The 12583-nt window shown below is 49.7% G+C and overlaps 4 protein-coding genes across 4 annotated transcripts; 2 read left to right on the forward strand and 2 right to left on the reverse strand.

Annotated features, from left to right (window-relative positions):
- Positions 1-230: 230 nt before the first annotated feature.
- MRS44_001997 (uncharacterized protein) lies at positions 231-4500 on the reverse strand (the record flags this gene model as incomplete). The annotated part of the gene is made up of 7 exons (XM_065623908.1): positions 231-804; positions 932-1489; positions 1552-1664; positions 1718-2273; positions 2320-3405; positions 3712-3966; positions 4115-4500. The coding sequence occupies 7 exons, from the start codon at positions 4498-4500 to the stop codon at positions 231-233; spliced, it is 3528 nt and encodes a 1175-aa protein (XP_065480319.1).
- A 1342-nt stretch (positions 4501-5842) lies between these two features.
- MRS44_001998 (uncharacterized protein) lies at positions 5843-6691 on the reverse strand (the record flags this gene model as incomplete). The annotated part of the gene is made up of 1 exon (XM_046272409.2): positions 5843-6691. One exon carries the CDS (start codon positions 6689-6691, stop codon positions 5843-5845), a length of 849 nt encoding a protein of 282 aa, XP_046124869.2.
- A 436-nt stretch (positions 6692-7127) lies between these two features.
- On the forward strand, positions 7128-8159 carry MRS44_001999 (uncharacterized protein; the record flags this gene model as incomplete). The annotated part of the gene is made up of 2 exons (XM_065623909.1): positions 7128-7161; positions 7429-8159. 2 exons carry the CDS (start codon positions 7128-7130, stop codon positions 8157-8159), a joined length of 765 nt encoding a protein of 254 aa, XP_065480320.1.
- Positions 8160-9763: 1604 nt separating this feature from the next.
- MRS44_002000 (uncharacterized protein) lies at positions 9764-11490 on the forward strand (the record flags this gene model as incomplete). Its single annotated transcript, XM_065623912.1, has 5 exons — positions 9764-9844; positions 9896-10916; positions 10964-11043; positions 11092-11258; positions 11322-11490. 5 exons carry the CDS (start codon positions 9764-9766, stop codon positions 11488-11490), a joined length of 1518 nt encoding a protein of 505 aa, XP_065480321.1.
- Positions 11491-12583: the final 1093 nt, after the last annotated feature.

Consider the following 12583-nt stretch of genomic DNA (forward strand, 5'->3'; position numbering starts at 1 on the left):
GCCATTCTAGTTTTCTATTTGGGCTTTACTGTTATCATGTGTTTATATCTCTGTTCTTTGATATTGTGACCCATATCCTTTTTGAGAGCCATGTGAATACTCAACAACAACGCGTGGACAACGGGCTCGCAAACTTAAGCCGTAGGGAGAACCTAACTTATACATGCTAAAATTAAGAATTGATTATAAAATACTGACTACCAATACTAATATAATATCTAGTGACCTGCTCAGGTATGATAGATAGCCCAGTGAACAGGCTGTTGCTTCACATTACCGATGCAGTGAAAATCACCCGTGGCACCGATCTTGCCGTCCTTGTTATACTTCTCAACGGCCGTGTTGATGATGTCGATGAGATCCTGTCCACCGAAAGCAAAATTCACGTTTCCATCGACCTTGGTAGCCTCGACTCCAAACGCACAGGTGCCAGCAGCCGCAATCTTGCGCTGGTTCTTACCCACAACTTGCGTCGTCCACTTGGTGCCGCCGTCTCCTTCAATGTTCTTGATGATGGACTCATAGTCCTTCAACAATGAGGATTTATCGCTCGTCTCGTTCTCAAAGGTCGAATCCCCGCACTCATTCTTGCCGGGGATGTCGCACGGGTAGTAGGGGCTGGAGCCCTTGGAGGTCGTATCCCACGATTGAAATGCGCGCTCGGGGCTGCATACGGGAAGACGCACAATGCCTGGGGTCGTGATGTCGACCTCAAGAAGGTCCTGGAAGGTACTGTCATCGCCGGTAGGGTCCCAGTCGGTCGCCACGTTCTTTTTCCCATTCTTGTTGTAAGTACGGACGGATCTGGGTAAACCATTCAGTTAGCCACCGTATTGCGGTAGGGGAAGAAAAGGAAAGGAAAGAGAACCCTCGAGTTGCAACATATCTCAACTGTTGGAGAGACTGCAACCCTGGCTTGCAAATGACTCACCCTTTGATCAGATCCGCTGTCGTGATGCCTCCAAACGCCTGACCGTCCAACGAGTCCAGGCCGGGCGGCGCACTGAACTTGTTGTTCTCACAAGTCCTCTCACAGTGGGTATGGATGTAGGAACAAGAGCATTCTTCGGAGTCACCCTTGGGATATACCAAGTAGTAACCTAACCCGTCGTAGCACGCGCTGGTGGCGTCCATGGTGTCTTCGTCGAGATAGTCTTCGACGGGGTATTCCTTGTTGCAGTCGTAACCCGAGTCGAGAACAAAGGCATACGTCTCGGAAAGCCGCCAGAGCGTAGGGATGGTGAACCCGTAGAAAGACTTCTCAATGTTGGCTTGGAGATCATCTCTCTGATCTGGGGTGCTCTGCCCGTTACTCAAGGTGCCATCGACCAACTTCCCGTCAGAGATGACGTCCCACAGCATATCGATTGCCTCGTCTATATCGTTGAAAGGCCAGTACAGTGCATCAGCGTTGGCATCTGACCAGAATTTGCTTGTTTGGCCCATGTATCTGTTAAATGAAGCCTGCTTCTCCTCTGTCCATTTAGGCCTGATGATTGCGGAAAGTCAACATGTAACAACATGATCATGTCAGAATATGGGACTACTCACTTTTTAGATGACAGCAAGTCTTTGGCCAGAGTTGTACTCTGGCCAATCAGAGTCATGGTTGTATCCTTGATATTGTCGTGAGTGGCGGCGTTGGCGGCAAAGTATGGGAGCTTCTTGAGGAACGAGTTGAAAAAGGGCCCAGCAGCGGTGGCGGTTCGAGGGTGACAAGATCGATCAGGACCAGAAGCCATGTGTTGTCCTCCTCCTCAGGGATTGGAGCAAACTTATTCCCAAAGTCGTCGAGGGAGAAGCTGATGCGGGTCGCCGCCTTGTACAGCGTCCAGTCAAAGGCCATAAACATCTCATGGAGATAGACAAACGAATCCCAGATCATCTCTGCAGCAGGTCCGGAATCTTCCGCGTCCATTCCATTTTTGCAGGTGGCTTTATTGTTGCAGCCGCCACCAATTATCATTCGGCAGTCCACACCGTTGCCAACATTGAAAGTCTGGGCAATCGAATTCGAGAAGATGACTTTATTGCCTTTGTCCGTGTCCTTGTAAATTCTGATGATATCTTTCCATGCATAATCAGCTTGCAGGCCTCTCCAACGCTCGCTTATACTGTACTCCTTTGTGTTCCTGACGAGAGGGTCGGTGCAGTAGTAGTCTGTCCAGTTGCCGGTTCGAGTGTAATCTTCCTTGGGATTCTTCCCGAGGCTGATATTTTCCTTGAAAATGGCCCAGCTCTCTCTTTGCGGGCTTGGGAACGTCGTGATATGTCTGCAAATCAACAGCCCAATCAGTAGTTCCGCCCATGCCCCATGACTTGTAGAGATTCTCTCGAACCTTCTTGGTGCTGCTGCTCATGTAGGAGACCCATTCAGTGTCGTCGTAGATGAGAATGTCACTGTTGCTGGTGGAGTCGACAAAATGCTTGACAACACGGCTTGTATCCTTGAGAATATCGCCGATCTCAGCATCAGCAATGTAACCGGCGGTATCGGTACATTTCCCCTTCTTTGCATCCGAATTCAGCCTGTCGCCAGTATAGAGGCACTCCGGTCCGTAGCAACCCGCCTCGGCCATCTTGAGAGATCGACCAAAGCTGGTGACGCCCACGATAACCTTGTTGCTTGGGACACCTGCCTTGGTGATCATCGCCAACGAGTATTGAGTCTCAGTGAGGTTCACCTGGCTGCGGAGACAGTTACCAAACTCGCACCCTTCCTGCGAGAAGGCGTTCTCTGTGTCCCACTGGCTATGGAGATCATACGCCATGTAGACCATGTAGTCCAAAACCTTGGCGATGTCCTTGATCGGGAACTGCTTCAAGTACCAGTAGGAAGAAGGAGCAGCGATGGACAAAGACCTGCCCTTCAGCAGGTTCCTTAAGACGGCGAGGAAGGCGAGATACTTCTTCCCCTCATCTTTCTCAGCTGGAGGGATGCCGGGGATATCAGGCGCTCCGGGGTATTCCCAGTCGATACCAACACCTTCTAAGTCATTCTTGATGATGAAATTGGCAATCTTGGTAGCCATAGTGAGGCGGTTGGCAGGCTTCACGCCCTCGCGAAAGATGGCATAGGTGGCGGGCTTGTTCGAAAAGTCCCAGCCGCCGAAAGACAGAATCTTTTTGATACCTTCGACACGCTTGAACTCTTGAAACTGATACTGGGAGGGCTTGTCGCCTACCTCAACATCAAAGTCCTTGGTCAGAGTGCCAAATGCAAAGTGTAAGTGCGTGTACTTTGACGTGTCGATCTGAGAGGCATCCTGGTAGTGATAGTCACGGCTCATTCCGTAGCCTTGAAAGTATCTAACGAGCACTGAGCCATCGCCGCTGCCCTTGATAATCTTGGTGCTATAGTTGGAGATGTAGCCTTTGGTGTTTTCCTTGGCAGTTTTAGGCGCACTAGTATTGGTATTAGTGCAAAAGTCTTTGGTGACACCACACTGGCTCTAGATGTTGCAGTAGGCATTTAGAGGGGAGAGGTTGAGATTAGAGATATTAGTGGCGTCGTTGGATTTCTCGGTACCTGGCTTCTGCGGACCACACTGCGCGTTGGAAATGGGGTCAGGGAAGTGGGGGTCACACTCGCTCAAGCACATGATAGTTTTGTAGAATAGGCGCTTGCACCTAGCCCAGCCCTAGGTCTTCTTGTTGAAGTTTTCGAGATCCTCTATTTTGAGGCTATTCTCGATAGCAATGCTGGCGCACTTGTCGTTCTCCTGAACCTTGTAGGTATGGCAAGAACTATTAGAGTTCTTGGGGGGCCGGAGGTTAGGAAGGTCTCCTTTGGAGCAGCACATATGCTGCTTGGGCACTAGCTTGGCATAGAACTCGGATCCTGGGTTGTACTTGGTAAAGTCGCTAGCCGAGATCCCGCATCTGCTTGCCAACTTGGCGCAGCTTTCGCCAGAGTTGACCTGGATAGCCTTGCACTCGGCACGGATATGAAGATGTTGATGACGTCTGGAATGCCGATTGTTCGTGATGGCGAGCTTGGATGACTTGGTAGAGTTCTTGATTCGGCCAACTCGTCAAGTGGTGTCGTATATAAGTCCTGGCTGGTTATGTTGGTGGACTGTAAAACGACAGGCAAGTTCTATTCGCCTAGGACTGAATAGCGTTCTGGAGAGAGCTAAAGGTGGCGTTGCTTGTCACTATCAGGCCAAATGAATGTGCGCTGCCAAGATCTGGACCGCAGAATTGCATGGCTAATGTGGGTGCTGTGATATTCAGATCGGCAAGGTTGTCCTCGAAGATCTTGAGGGCAGAAGAGCCGATAACTTGGCTCTGAAGGCCTTGACTAACGTAGATGCCGATGGTGGCTTGGCTAGATTGGGCAAATATGATGATGGGTTTGTCCATGGCCCCGTGTCTATGAGCGAGGTAGCGACGAGCTTGCTTGGTGATGGGGCGGATTCTAGAAGTAGCTAGGCCGAAACCCTTATCCCACCAACTAATCTCATAACTGGTGTTGACGGGGGCAGAAGAAAGGGCCATGGTTGTCGAGTTTGGCAGTTGGGAAAAGTCTGGACCGAATGATATGTAGGCATGAATGCGGTGGCCTGTCGAGACATTATCGACCGGATTATACAGAGAAAAGGCATAAAACATGGTTTCTTGACAGTGCTTGAGTTGCTTTAGATCCGGGTAGACAGACTAGTTCCCCGGTTCGGGCCCGGAAATGCTGCACCGCTTCGGATAAGCATCAGGGTTGAGGTAATATGGACTGGCCCTAAGTCTGTTTCCTGGGTTTGCCACGGCAAGGATAACAGACATTAAGATGCCCACAACCTGGAGTGTTGTTGTAAGGCATGTTGAAGTCAACATGGTCAAAGCAACCAACGAGGTTGAAGAGAATGAAGAGAATGTTAAGAAGATGAAGTAAATGTAAAAATTGTGTTGTATGGTAAAGAGAAGGAATAGGAACGAATGACAAGGTAATGAATGACTGGAGTTGTACAAATGAATGTAATGTATATATATTGCTACTCCTTGGTGAAAGAAAGGTTGACGGCGGATTGCCTCTTACACCAACAGAAGGTCTCTTGAGCAGCCCATCTCTCCCTGACCCTGCTCTTTGCCCGGGATAACAAGTTATTCACTCCGGTTCAGCCGCCAAAATGTTCACAAATTGGCGATTTCCTATTTTGTCAAGTCAGGCAGTGGCCCGAGGTCCTGAGAGTTTACTTCATCCTTCTTACTATGTTACAGCATGATGATATGAGCAGACAGACGAGTCAAGCCAAGACCGCAACCCATGATGGTGGGCATTTGCAAGAATTTCAAGGCCGTTTGTCCGGCTTAGCCACTCCTTTCCATGCTGGTTTGGTGTGTTGGTTGTTGGTTGCTGGTTGTTGGTTGTTGGTTCCATCATGTATGCATTTCAGGGTGACTGGGACTTTAGAGTCGAACAGGGTACAAGGGCTCTAGTTCAGAGCGGGAGTCCCGCGTCGGTTCGAGCCGATACGATAAGCAAAAGAGCCCTTAATGTTCCGAGACTCCAGTGGGGGCGGTCAGGGCATGCTGCGGGTATAGAGATGCTTGGCATGGCATGTTGACTCCACCTTACGAGGCTGTTGGTGATGGATCATTTGACATGGTCATGGCTTAAGTTCATGCGGATTCGCTGGCGAAGCGGCCGAGGTTCATCTCGGCAATTATCAGATCAAGAAAAGTCCGGAGCAACTCGTGCCAGACAAGATGGTCAGAATATAGTGACGAAGCGAGCTTTGGAAAGCCCCCAGTTGAGGCGCTTGATTGTATGAACAGTGTAGATAGAAGGTCCAATTGTTAAATAACTATGCAAGCTATGAACTAGAGGGAAGAGGGTTACACAAGATTATATAATGAAGCCGAGAGCTCCCAGTATGAATGCCAAACGAGTCGGCCCCCCTGGAATGATTCGCAGCGCTGCACTCTTTTTTTTAAAAGGGGAACAATCAACTCCATCGGGAACGTCAGTGGCCCACCCACTGCATACGGTAGAAGTCATGGAGGCGGCAATGCTTGAAGCAGCTGCAGCACCTATCGTGACGGCGCAGCTATCTGCCTCGGTTGGCGGAGATGCAACGACCGGGCAGCGATCTCCTTCAAACCCTTCATTCGGCCAAGGTGTGTTGACTGTGCCTGTGATGTTGATGGCCATTCCAGCAGGAGCCGCGCAAGTCTGGTTACTGGTCGCAGCAACAAGGTCGATCTGCTTCGAGGGACCCTTTGTGGTGAAGATGACGCCGCCATTGGTCATGTTGATCCGCAGGGCGTTTTCAGGGTCAAGACCAGTGTCCCCCCCGCCTCTCTCAAAACAATTGACCCAGCGGACATGGAATGCCAGGAGCCATGTGCCCTCTAGGTTCAAGGGATACAGGTTCAAGCTATGTTGAAGATAAGGGTCGCTGCTGGAGTGATTGATCAAGGGACCTTCGTACTTGGCGCCATAGTTGGGACCGCTGAAATTGGTGTGATCCCAGATCTCATAGGAGATAATAGGATTAAGGAGTGGTACGAGCCCAATGTTTTGGTAAGAGAAAACGATGGGCATTAATGGTGACGGATTGTATGTCTCATTGCGCGGGAAGACCAAGTCGATTTCCACAAGACCAGTGGAGTTACTTTGCTCCCCGGCAGCCCCGCTAGAGAACAACAGGAACCAACACACCAAGGAGGCGAGGTGGGGTAGGGGAAAACGCATGTTGGGAAAGAGGGTATTGAGAAAATGCGCAGAAGCAGATTGCAGTCGAAGCTCTTGCAAAGACCTGAGCGGGTTCTTGTAGTGGAGTGGGATGGGTGGGAGATGCTGGTTTGCATTCATTTGAGTACCTGCATGCGCCGTGTTGCCGGCTTGGAGTTGTTGGTTGACAGATGCTGGTCCTGTCCGCCAGAGTAGCAGCGGGTCCTGGCAGGGATACGATTAACCCCTGAAGCAAATGTCGACAGACGGATATCCTGTAAAGGGACAGGAATGCTCCGCTGCCAAGGCTATTGTCACTCACCCCTACCAACTCTGATTCGTCCCGCAGCACGCGATGGAAGATTAGCCTCTAATTATGTCGGTCGGGTCGTTCCGGTCGACGTCTAACCCCCGCCAACAAGGATATATCGAGATACCCCAGGAGGAAGGTCTCCCGATGCTACAGGCACGCATTTCGAACAACCAACATCGTATGCTAACGATGCTTGACAATCACGGGCTTAGTTCACGCCCGCTATAAACCACAAGATGAAGGAAAAGTATAAGACTGAGCTGGCCAGGCTGTTGGATCTATCTACTCCAACCCATCCAGCCGCCAAAGAAATTCATCTCTCCTCCTCCTTCTTCTCTGTAATCCATCCCTCGGGTTAACGATATGCATCTTTTATGTCTTTTGGCCGTAGGGCTTCTTCCATAGTTGTCCTCAGCTCTTCATATCCCTTCACGTCGAGCTATAGATTGCGGATTCGCAACCTCCGCCGACAGTGGTGCGACGTGCTCGAGCTTCGCCGACGAGTGGGGTCTGACTGTGGACGAGCTCAAGTCGTTGAATCCCGGCATCAGCTGCCCTGATATCGACACAGACGGGCTGTACTGCGTAGTCGGCACTGACAACGATGATGAGCCTACAACCGTCGTTCCTTCGAGCACGGCGCGTGTATCTACACGAGTGTCGTCGTCCAGCACGACTACCACTTCCAAGCCCACTGTCACTGTGAAGCTCTCTCCTACCCAGGAGCCCGGGAATGGCATCGAAACCCCAAGCCCCATCGAGGAGGGCATGGTGTCCAACTACAACAAGTTCCACTTGATTAGCCCCACAACCACCTGTGAAGGTGTCTTGAACTATCACAAAATCTCCCTGGCAGACTTTGGTAAGTGGAATCCCGCCGTCGGCAAGGGCTGCAGTGGACTGTGGACGGGCACCAACGCCTGCGTTGGCGTGGTGGGAGACAAACCTACGCCTACCACCACCGCTGGCAACGACGTGACGACGCCTACACCCATACAGGCAGAGGTAGTCAAGGACTGCATCAAGTTTCATTACATCAGTCCCACGACCACATGCCAAGGTGTTTTGAGTTACAATAAGATCACAATGGAGCAGTTTGCGAAGTGGAATCCTGCAGTAGGTAAAGATTGCAGTGGGCTTTGGAAGGAGACGCATGCTTGTGTTGCTGTTTCTTAAGCTCAAGCTCGTCTAGCTTTGGGACATCATGCAGATCTGAGTTTGATCTACGAGGAGGTATTTACCTAGTCGGAGCTGTATCTCACCTATTGTGGTATATGCCACGATGTGAGGTTTTGTAAATAATCTTCTGCTTCTATGTTGAAGTGATAAATATAATCTTACAAGAAGAGACCCTCTATAAGTTCTCGATGCTTTCAACTGGTAGCGCTGGAAAGGAGATTTTTCAAGTTGAATGTGTCTTCAGTGTTAGCATTGGGAATGACGCCATGATGTGTTGACAGTGTGTTCCTTATTATAGTTGAAGCCGGGCCCTTGATGGGTTAACTGATCCAGAAGATCGAAGGTGTCATCAAGAAGAGAATCTGTTAGGTAGCAGAGATGGGAGACACTGAAGGTAGGCTTTAGTAGCCTCATGTGAGTGTGAGAGAAGGTGGAAAGGAATAGTTCTCGTGCGAATGGTTAGAGCAGTTTTGTGCTCTTCGAGAGGCTAAACAACCGCTCATAATATAACTAGGTATAAGTCTTGTATTATAAGTAGTATGAAAAAAAAAATAAAAAATAAACTCTTATACTAGTATTAGGATATAGTGTTATGAGGTAATAATCTTGTATTTGTGTTTTAGTTAAAGCCCGTGCGTGGATGGGATCACTAAGCTAGAGGACCGAGTAGGTGGCAAGAGTGTTGCAAAAGACTGTGCCAGCAAGACCCCTTGGCTTGTACGGTATAATAGCTAAAAGACAGCTGTGTGACGTTTCTCGGAGACCTCCTAGGTGGGAGGGACCAACGCTAGGCAAGACTAACAGAGGTTCTCGATATTTGCCAGCTCCAGATCGTAAAACCAGACATCAAACTAGCCAGATTGAAGGGCTCTGTTAGGGAGGATGAAGATAACACCCAGCCATGAGAAAGTTGACCGGGGTGGTATTTTCTATTCAAGTCTATTTTGTGACGACAGATTCTGGCAAATTGGTTCAGCAGATGTAGAATAGTAGACGCCACTGAATGTAGAATAGACAAGAAAAGACCTGAAGAGTACGAGGAGTAACCAGCGTTCAAAATTGAGCATACGAATGTGGCGATGGCAAGGTCTGCGGCAAGGAAAACGGGTCTAGAAGGCTCTCTTGCCCCACAGACGGGCAGCACCAAGTCCCCGGCCCGAGACGATCAAGTTACAGGCAGCGGGTACTTGCATATGCACGGCGGCAAGCCGGCATATAACTGAAACTATATCAACGTTAAAGACAGGGAGGGACGACGTAAACCATGGACATGATTCGTATTGACGTGGCTGGCTGCGGGGGCGGAACAACTGCCGAATGCATGATTCCTATCCTACACCCGACGATATCAAGAAGATGCAAAAATGATTCGACCTATCAACATGTGAAACAAAATAGTTATCGGGGTCTCGGGGTGTAAGTTTCGGTAATGCGAATCAAGATGGGACAGATGACGAGTTGATTGCCGAAAGATCTGGCCTCCGTGACGGGCAGAGCAGATCAGAGGAATATATAAATGCCTTTTTATCGTTGTTTTGTTGTTCTTTCATGTCCTCACTCATGCTCATATCCCCCTTACTATTACGATTCAATACTCCAGAATGCCTGCCCTTTCTCACTACTTTGAACGAATGGACAATGTCCCACCCCTAAGGATAGCAATTTTAGTTGCTGCTCTGGCTGTAAGGTGCCTTTGTCTTGAACTTGAAAGCCACACTGACATGCCTGTCTAGATTTTGTATTTCTTTGCAAGCGTGATCTATTACGCCTTCTTCCATCCTCTTGCAAAAGTACCAGGCCCACGCCTTTACTCCTTTACCCAGCTGCCCTTTTTCTACTACTGGATTCAGGGCAACTGGGAGAGGAGACTGAAAGAACTCCATGATCAATACGGACCTGTTGTGCGATTCACCCACAAGGATGTCTCCTTCATCACGGCAGACGCCATGAAGAAGATCTACGGTCACAAAACCAGCGTGTCGCAGACGTTTGAGAAAGAGGCATTCTTGTACAAGCCTGTTCGCGACCAAACGGATATTATCAGTGCCAACGGTGAGGATCATCGTCGGTTCCGCCGGCTTCTCGCCCATGCCTTCTCGGATCGAGCTTTGCGCGGGCAAGAAGAGATCATGCAACACTATGTTGACAAGTTCATCTTGCGTCTCACCGAGCTTGCACACCAAGATACAGCCATTGACATTGTTCGATGGTACAACTTCACCACCTTTGACATCATCGGTGATCTGGCATTCGGCCAGTCATTTGGATGCCTCGACAGCGGCGGATACCACCCATGGGTTGCCATGGTCTTTTCTTCCGTCAAGGCAGGGCCGCTACGAGCCGCCATGCAACGTCTTGGACTCGGCAAGTTTGTTTCATTGTTGACGCCGGCTCACCTGAAGCGCAGCCAGGAAGAACACTTTCAACTGTCCAAGTCAACTGCGATGAAGCGGATTGAGAGCCATGACACGGAGCGTGAAGATTTCATGTCCTATATTCTCCGTCATAATGATGAAAAGGGAATGACTCGATCTGAAATCGCTGAGAATGCCAAGCTTCTCATCCTTGCGGGGAGCGAGACGACTGCGACGCTGCTTAGCGGTGTGACCTTTCAGCTTTTGACCAACCCGAACAAGTACGAGAATCTGGTTAAAGAGATACGCTCTTCATTCACGAGTGAGCAAGAGATCACTATCGCCAGGGTCAATCAGCTTCGGTACATAATCGCGGCTTTTAGTGAAGGATCACGCATGTGTAAGTCGGCCGAACTGTCTTGAAAGATCATGCTAATGAGGAAAAAGACCCACCGGTGCCTATTGGACTTCCCAGAGAGACACCCAAAGGTGGTGAGGAAATCGAGGGCTATCAGATCCCTGAAGATGTGAGTTGATGCGCAAGTACTCTTTCACTACCTCTGACCCAGCCATAGACCATAGTGTCAGTCTCACATTGGTCAGCCTACCAGAGCGAGATTAACTTCCGCGATCCTAAGATGTTTGTTCCTGAACGCTGGCTCGGCGACCCTCGATATGACGGTGACGCAAAGGAAGTGCTGCAGCCCTTTTCTATTGGCCCGCGCAACTGCCTTGGGAAAAAGTGAGTATTCATGTATTCAAAACCACGCATTGAAAACCAGTGACTAACTTGATCCGTCTTAAGTCTCGCCTATGCTGAAATGAGGCTTATCCTTGCACACCTGTTGTGGAAGTTTGACCTCGAATTGGTTTCGGAGAGTAAGAACTGGAATGACCAGAAGGTTTTTAATCTTTGGGAGAAGGGCGATCTGAAGGTGAAGTTGACTCCGGTGGGAGAAAATGGGGAGGATTAGTAGTGTGATTGCCTTGGGCCTTGCTTAGAGAGATTGAGGCCCTGATGCCGATGTGCATTCTAGCAGTCTGTTAAAGGCCGGCACACGTTTACCAGCAGCCCAGTCGGCTCATCTGAAATGTCTTACTAAGCTGCTGTGTTTGGAGGGCATCTTGTAAGATGTGAAAGGAAACGGGAAGGAGATGGGAAACGGCCGCACAACCTCCCTTCACTCCGAAACTGGGCAGTCCTACTACGGCAGGGACCCAAGCGGAATGGCAACCAGGGCTAAATGGTTAGTATATATATACGAGAACACATCAGGATGCTATGATGTGTCGACAATGTGTTCTTTGTCACAGTTGAAGCCCGGACCTTGATGGGTTAACTGAACCAGAAGATCGAGAACACATCAGGCCCTGGTTCGCGTCGCGCTCACTGGTGAATTAACCCTTGATTCTAATCTCGGCCTCACAGACCTAGGCGGGTTACTGCTCAGAGACCTAAATAGGTAGCTAATCCAGAACCTCGGGTGAAGAATAATGGCTGCCGCAAAGAATGGAGGTTCCCCGACTTTGTCCTAGTAGCCGTCCAGCTTCTCCCACCCGTGGTTAATCGATGATCGAATATAGGCTCGATTGTCTGCTCGTCATGTGCTCTTTTGCGACATCTCAGACGCTAACTGTTTCTACCGTGAAAAATCCAACACGAGAATGCAGCGGCAGGGCAGATGCTGCGAATCTCGGAGCTGGCTTACTGTGGTAGCGTCGCCGACAAAGTGAGCAGGGAGACGGCACACGCTTGGCTGAAGGCTGGGCACTCGGCGTCCGCGGCGTCCAGACGGATTTCATCCACTGTCTCCGCAGTAACTTCAACTGCAGAAAACTTGCTAGTCCTTCAAGTGCTCCAGTAGATATCTCATTCCCATCAACACCTCCCACTCATCATGTAAGTGGAAATCCACTGCGATTCATTGTTTATGACTACCTCGAGGCTCGAGCTCGGCTGTGGATTCCTCGCAAAGCCGATATGGATCCCATGAAAAACTAGCAGCTCAAAGGAAGCGCGTCTGACATTCATGTTTTTCAACCCCCACCGTACTAGGTTAAGGTGTT

This window comes from Fusarium solani (genome assembly GCF_023522795.1).
Source record: "Fusarium solani strain SB1 chromosome Unknown bctg00000000, whole genome shotgun sequence".
Taxonomy (NCBI): domain Eukaryota; kingdom Fungi; phylum Ascomycota; class Sordariomycetes; order Hypocreales; family Nectriaceae; genus Fusarium; species Fusarium solani.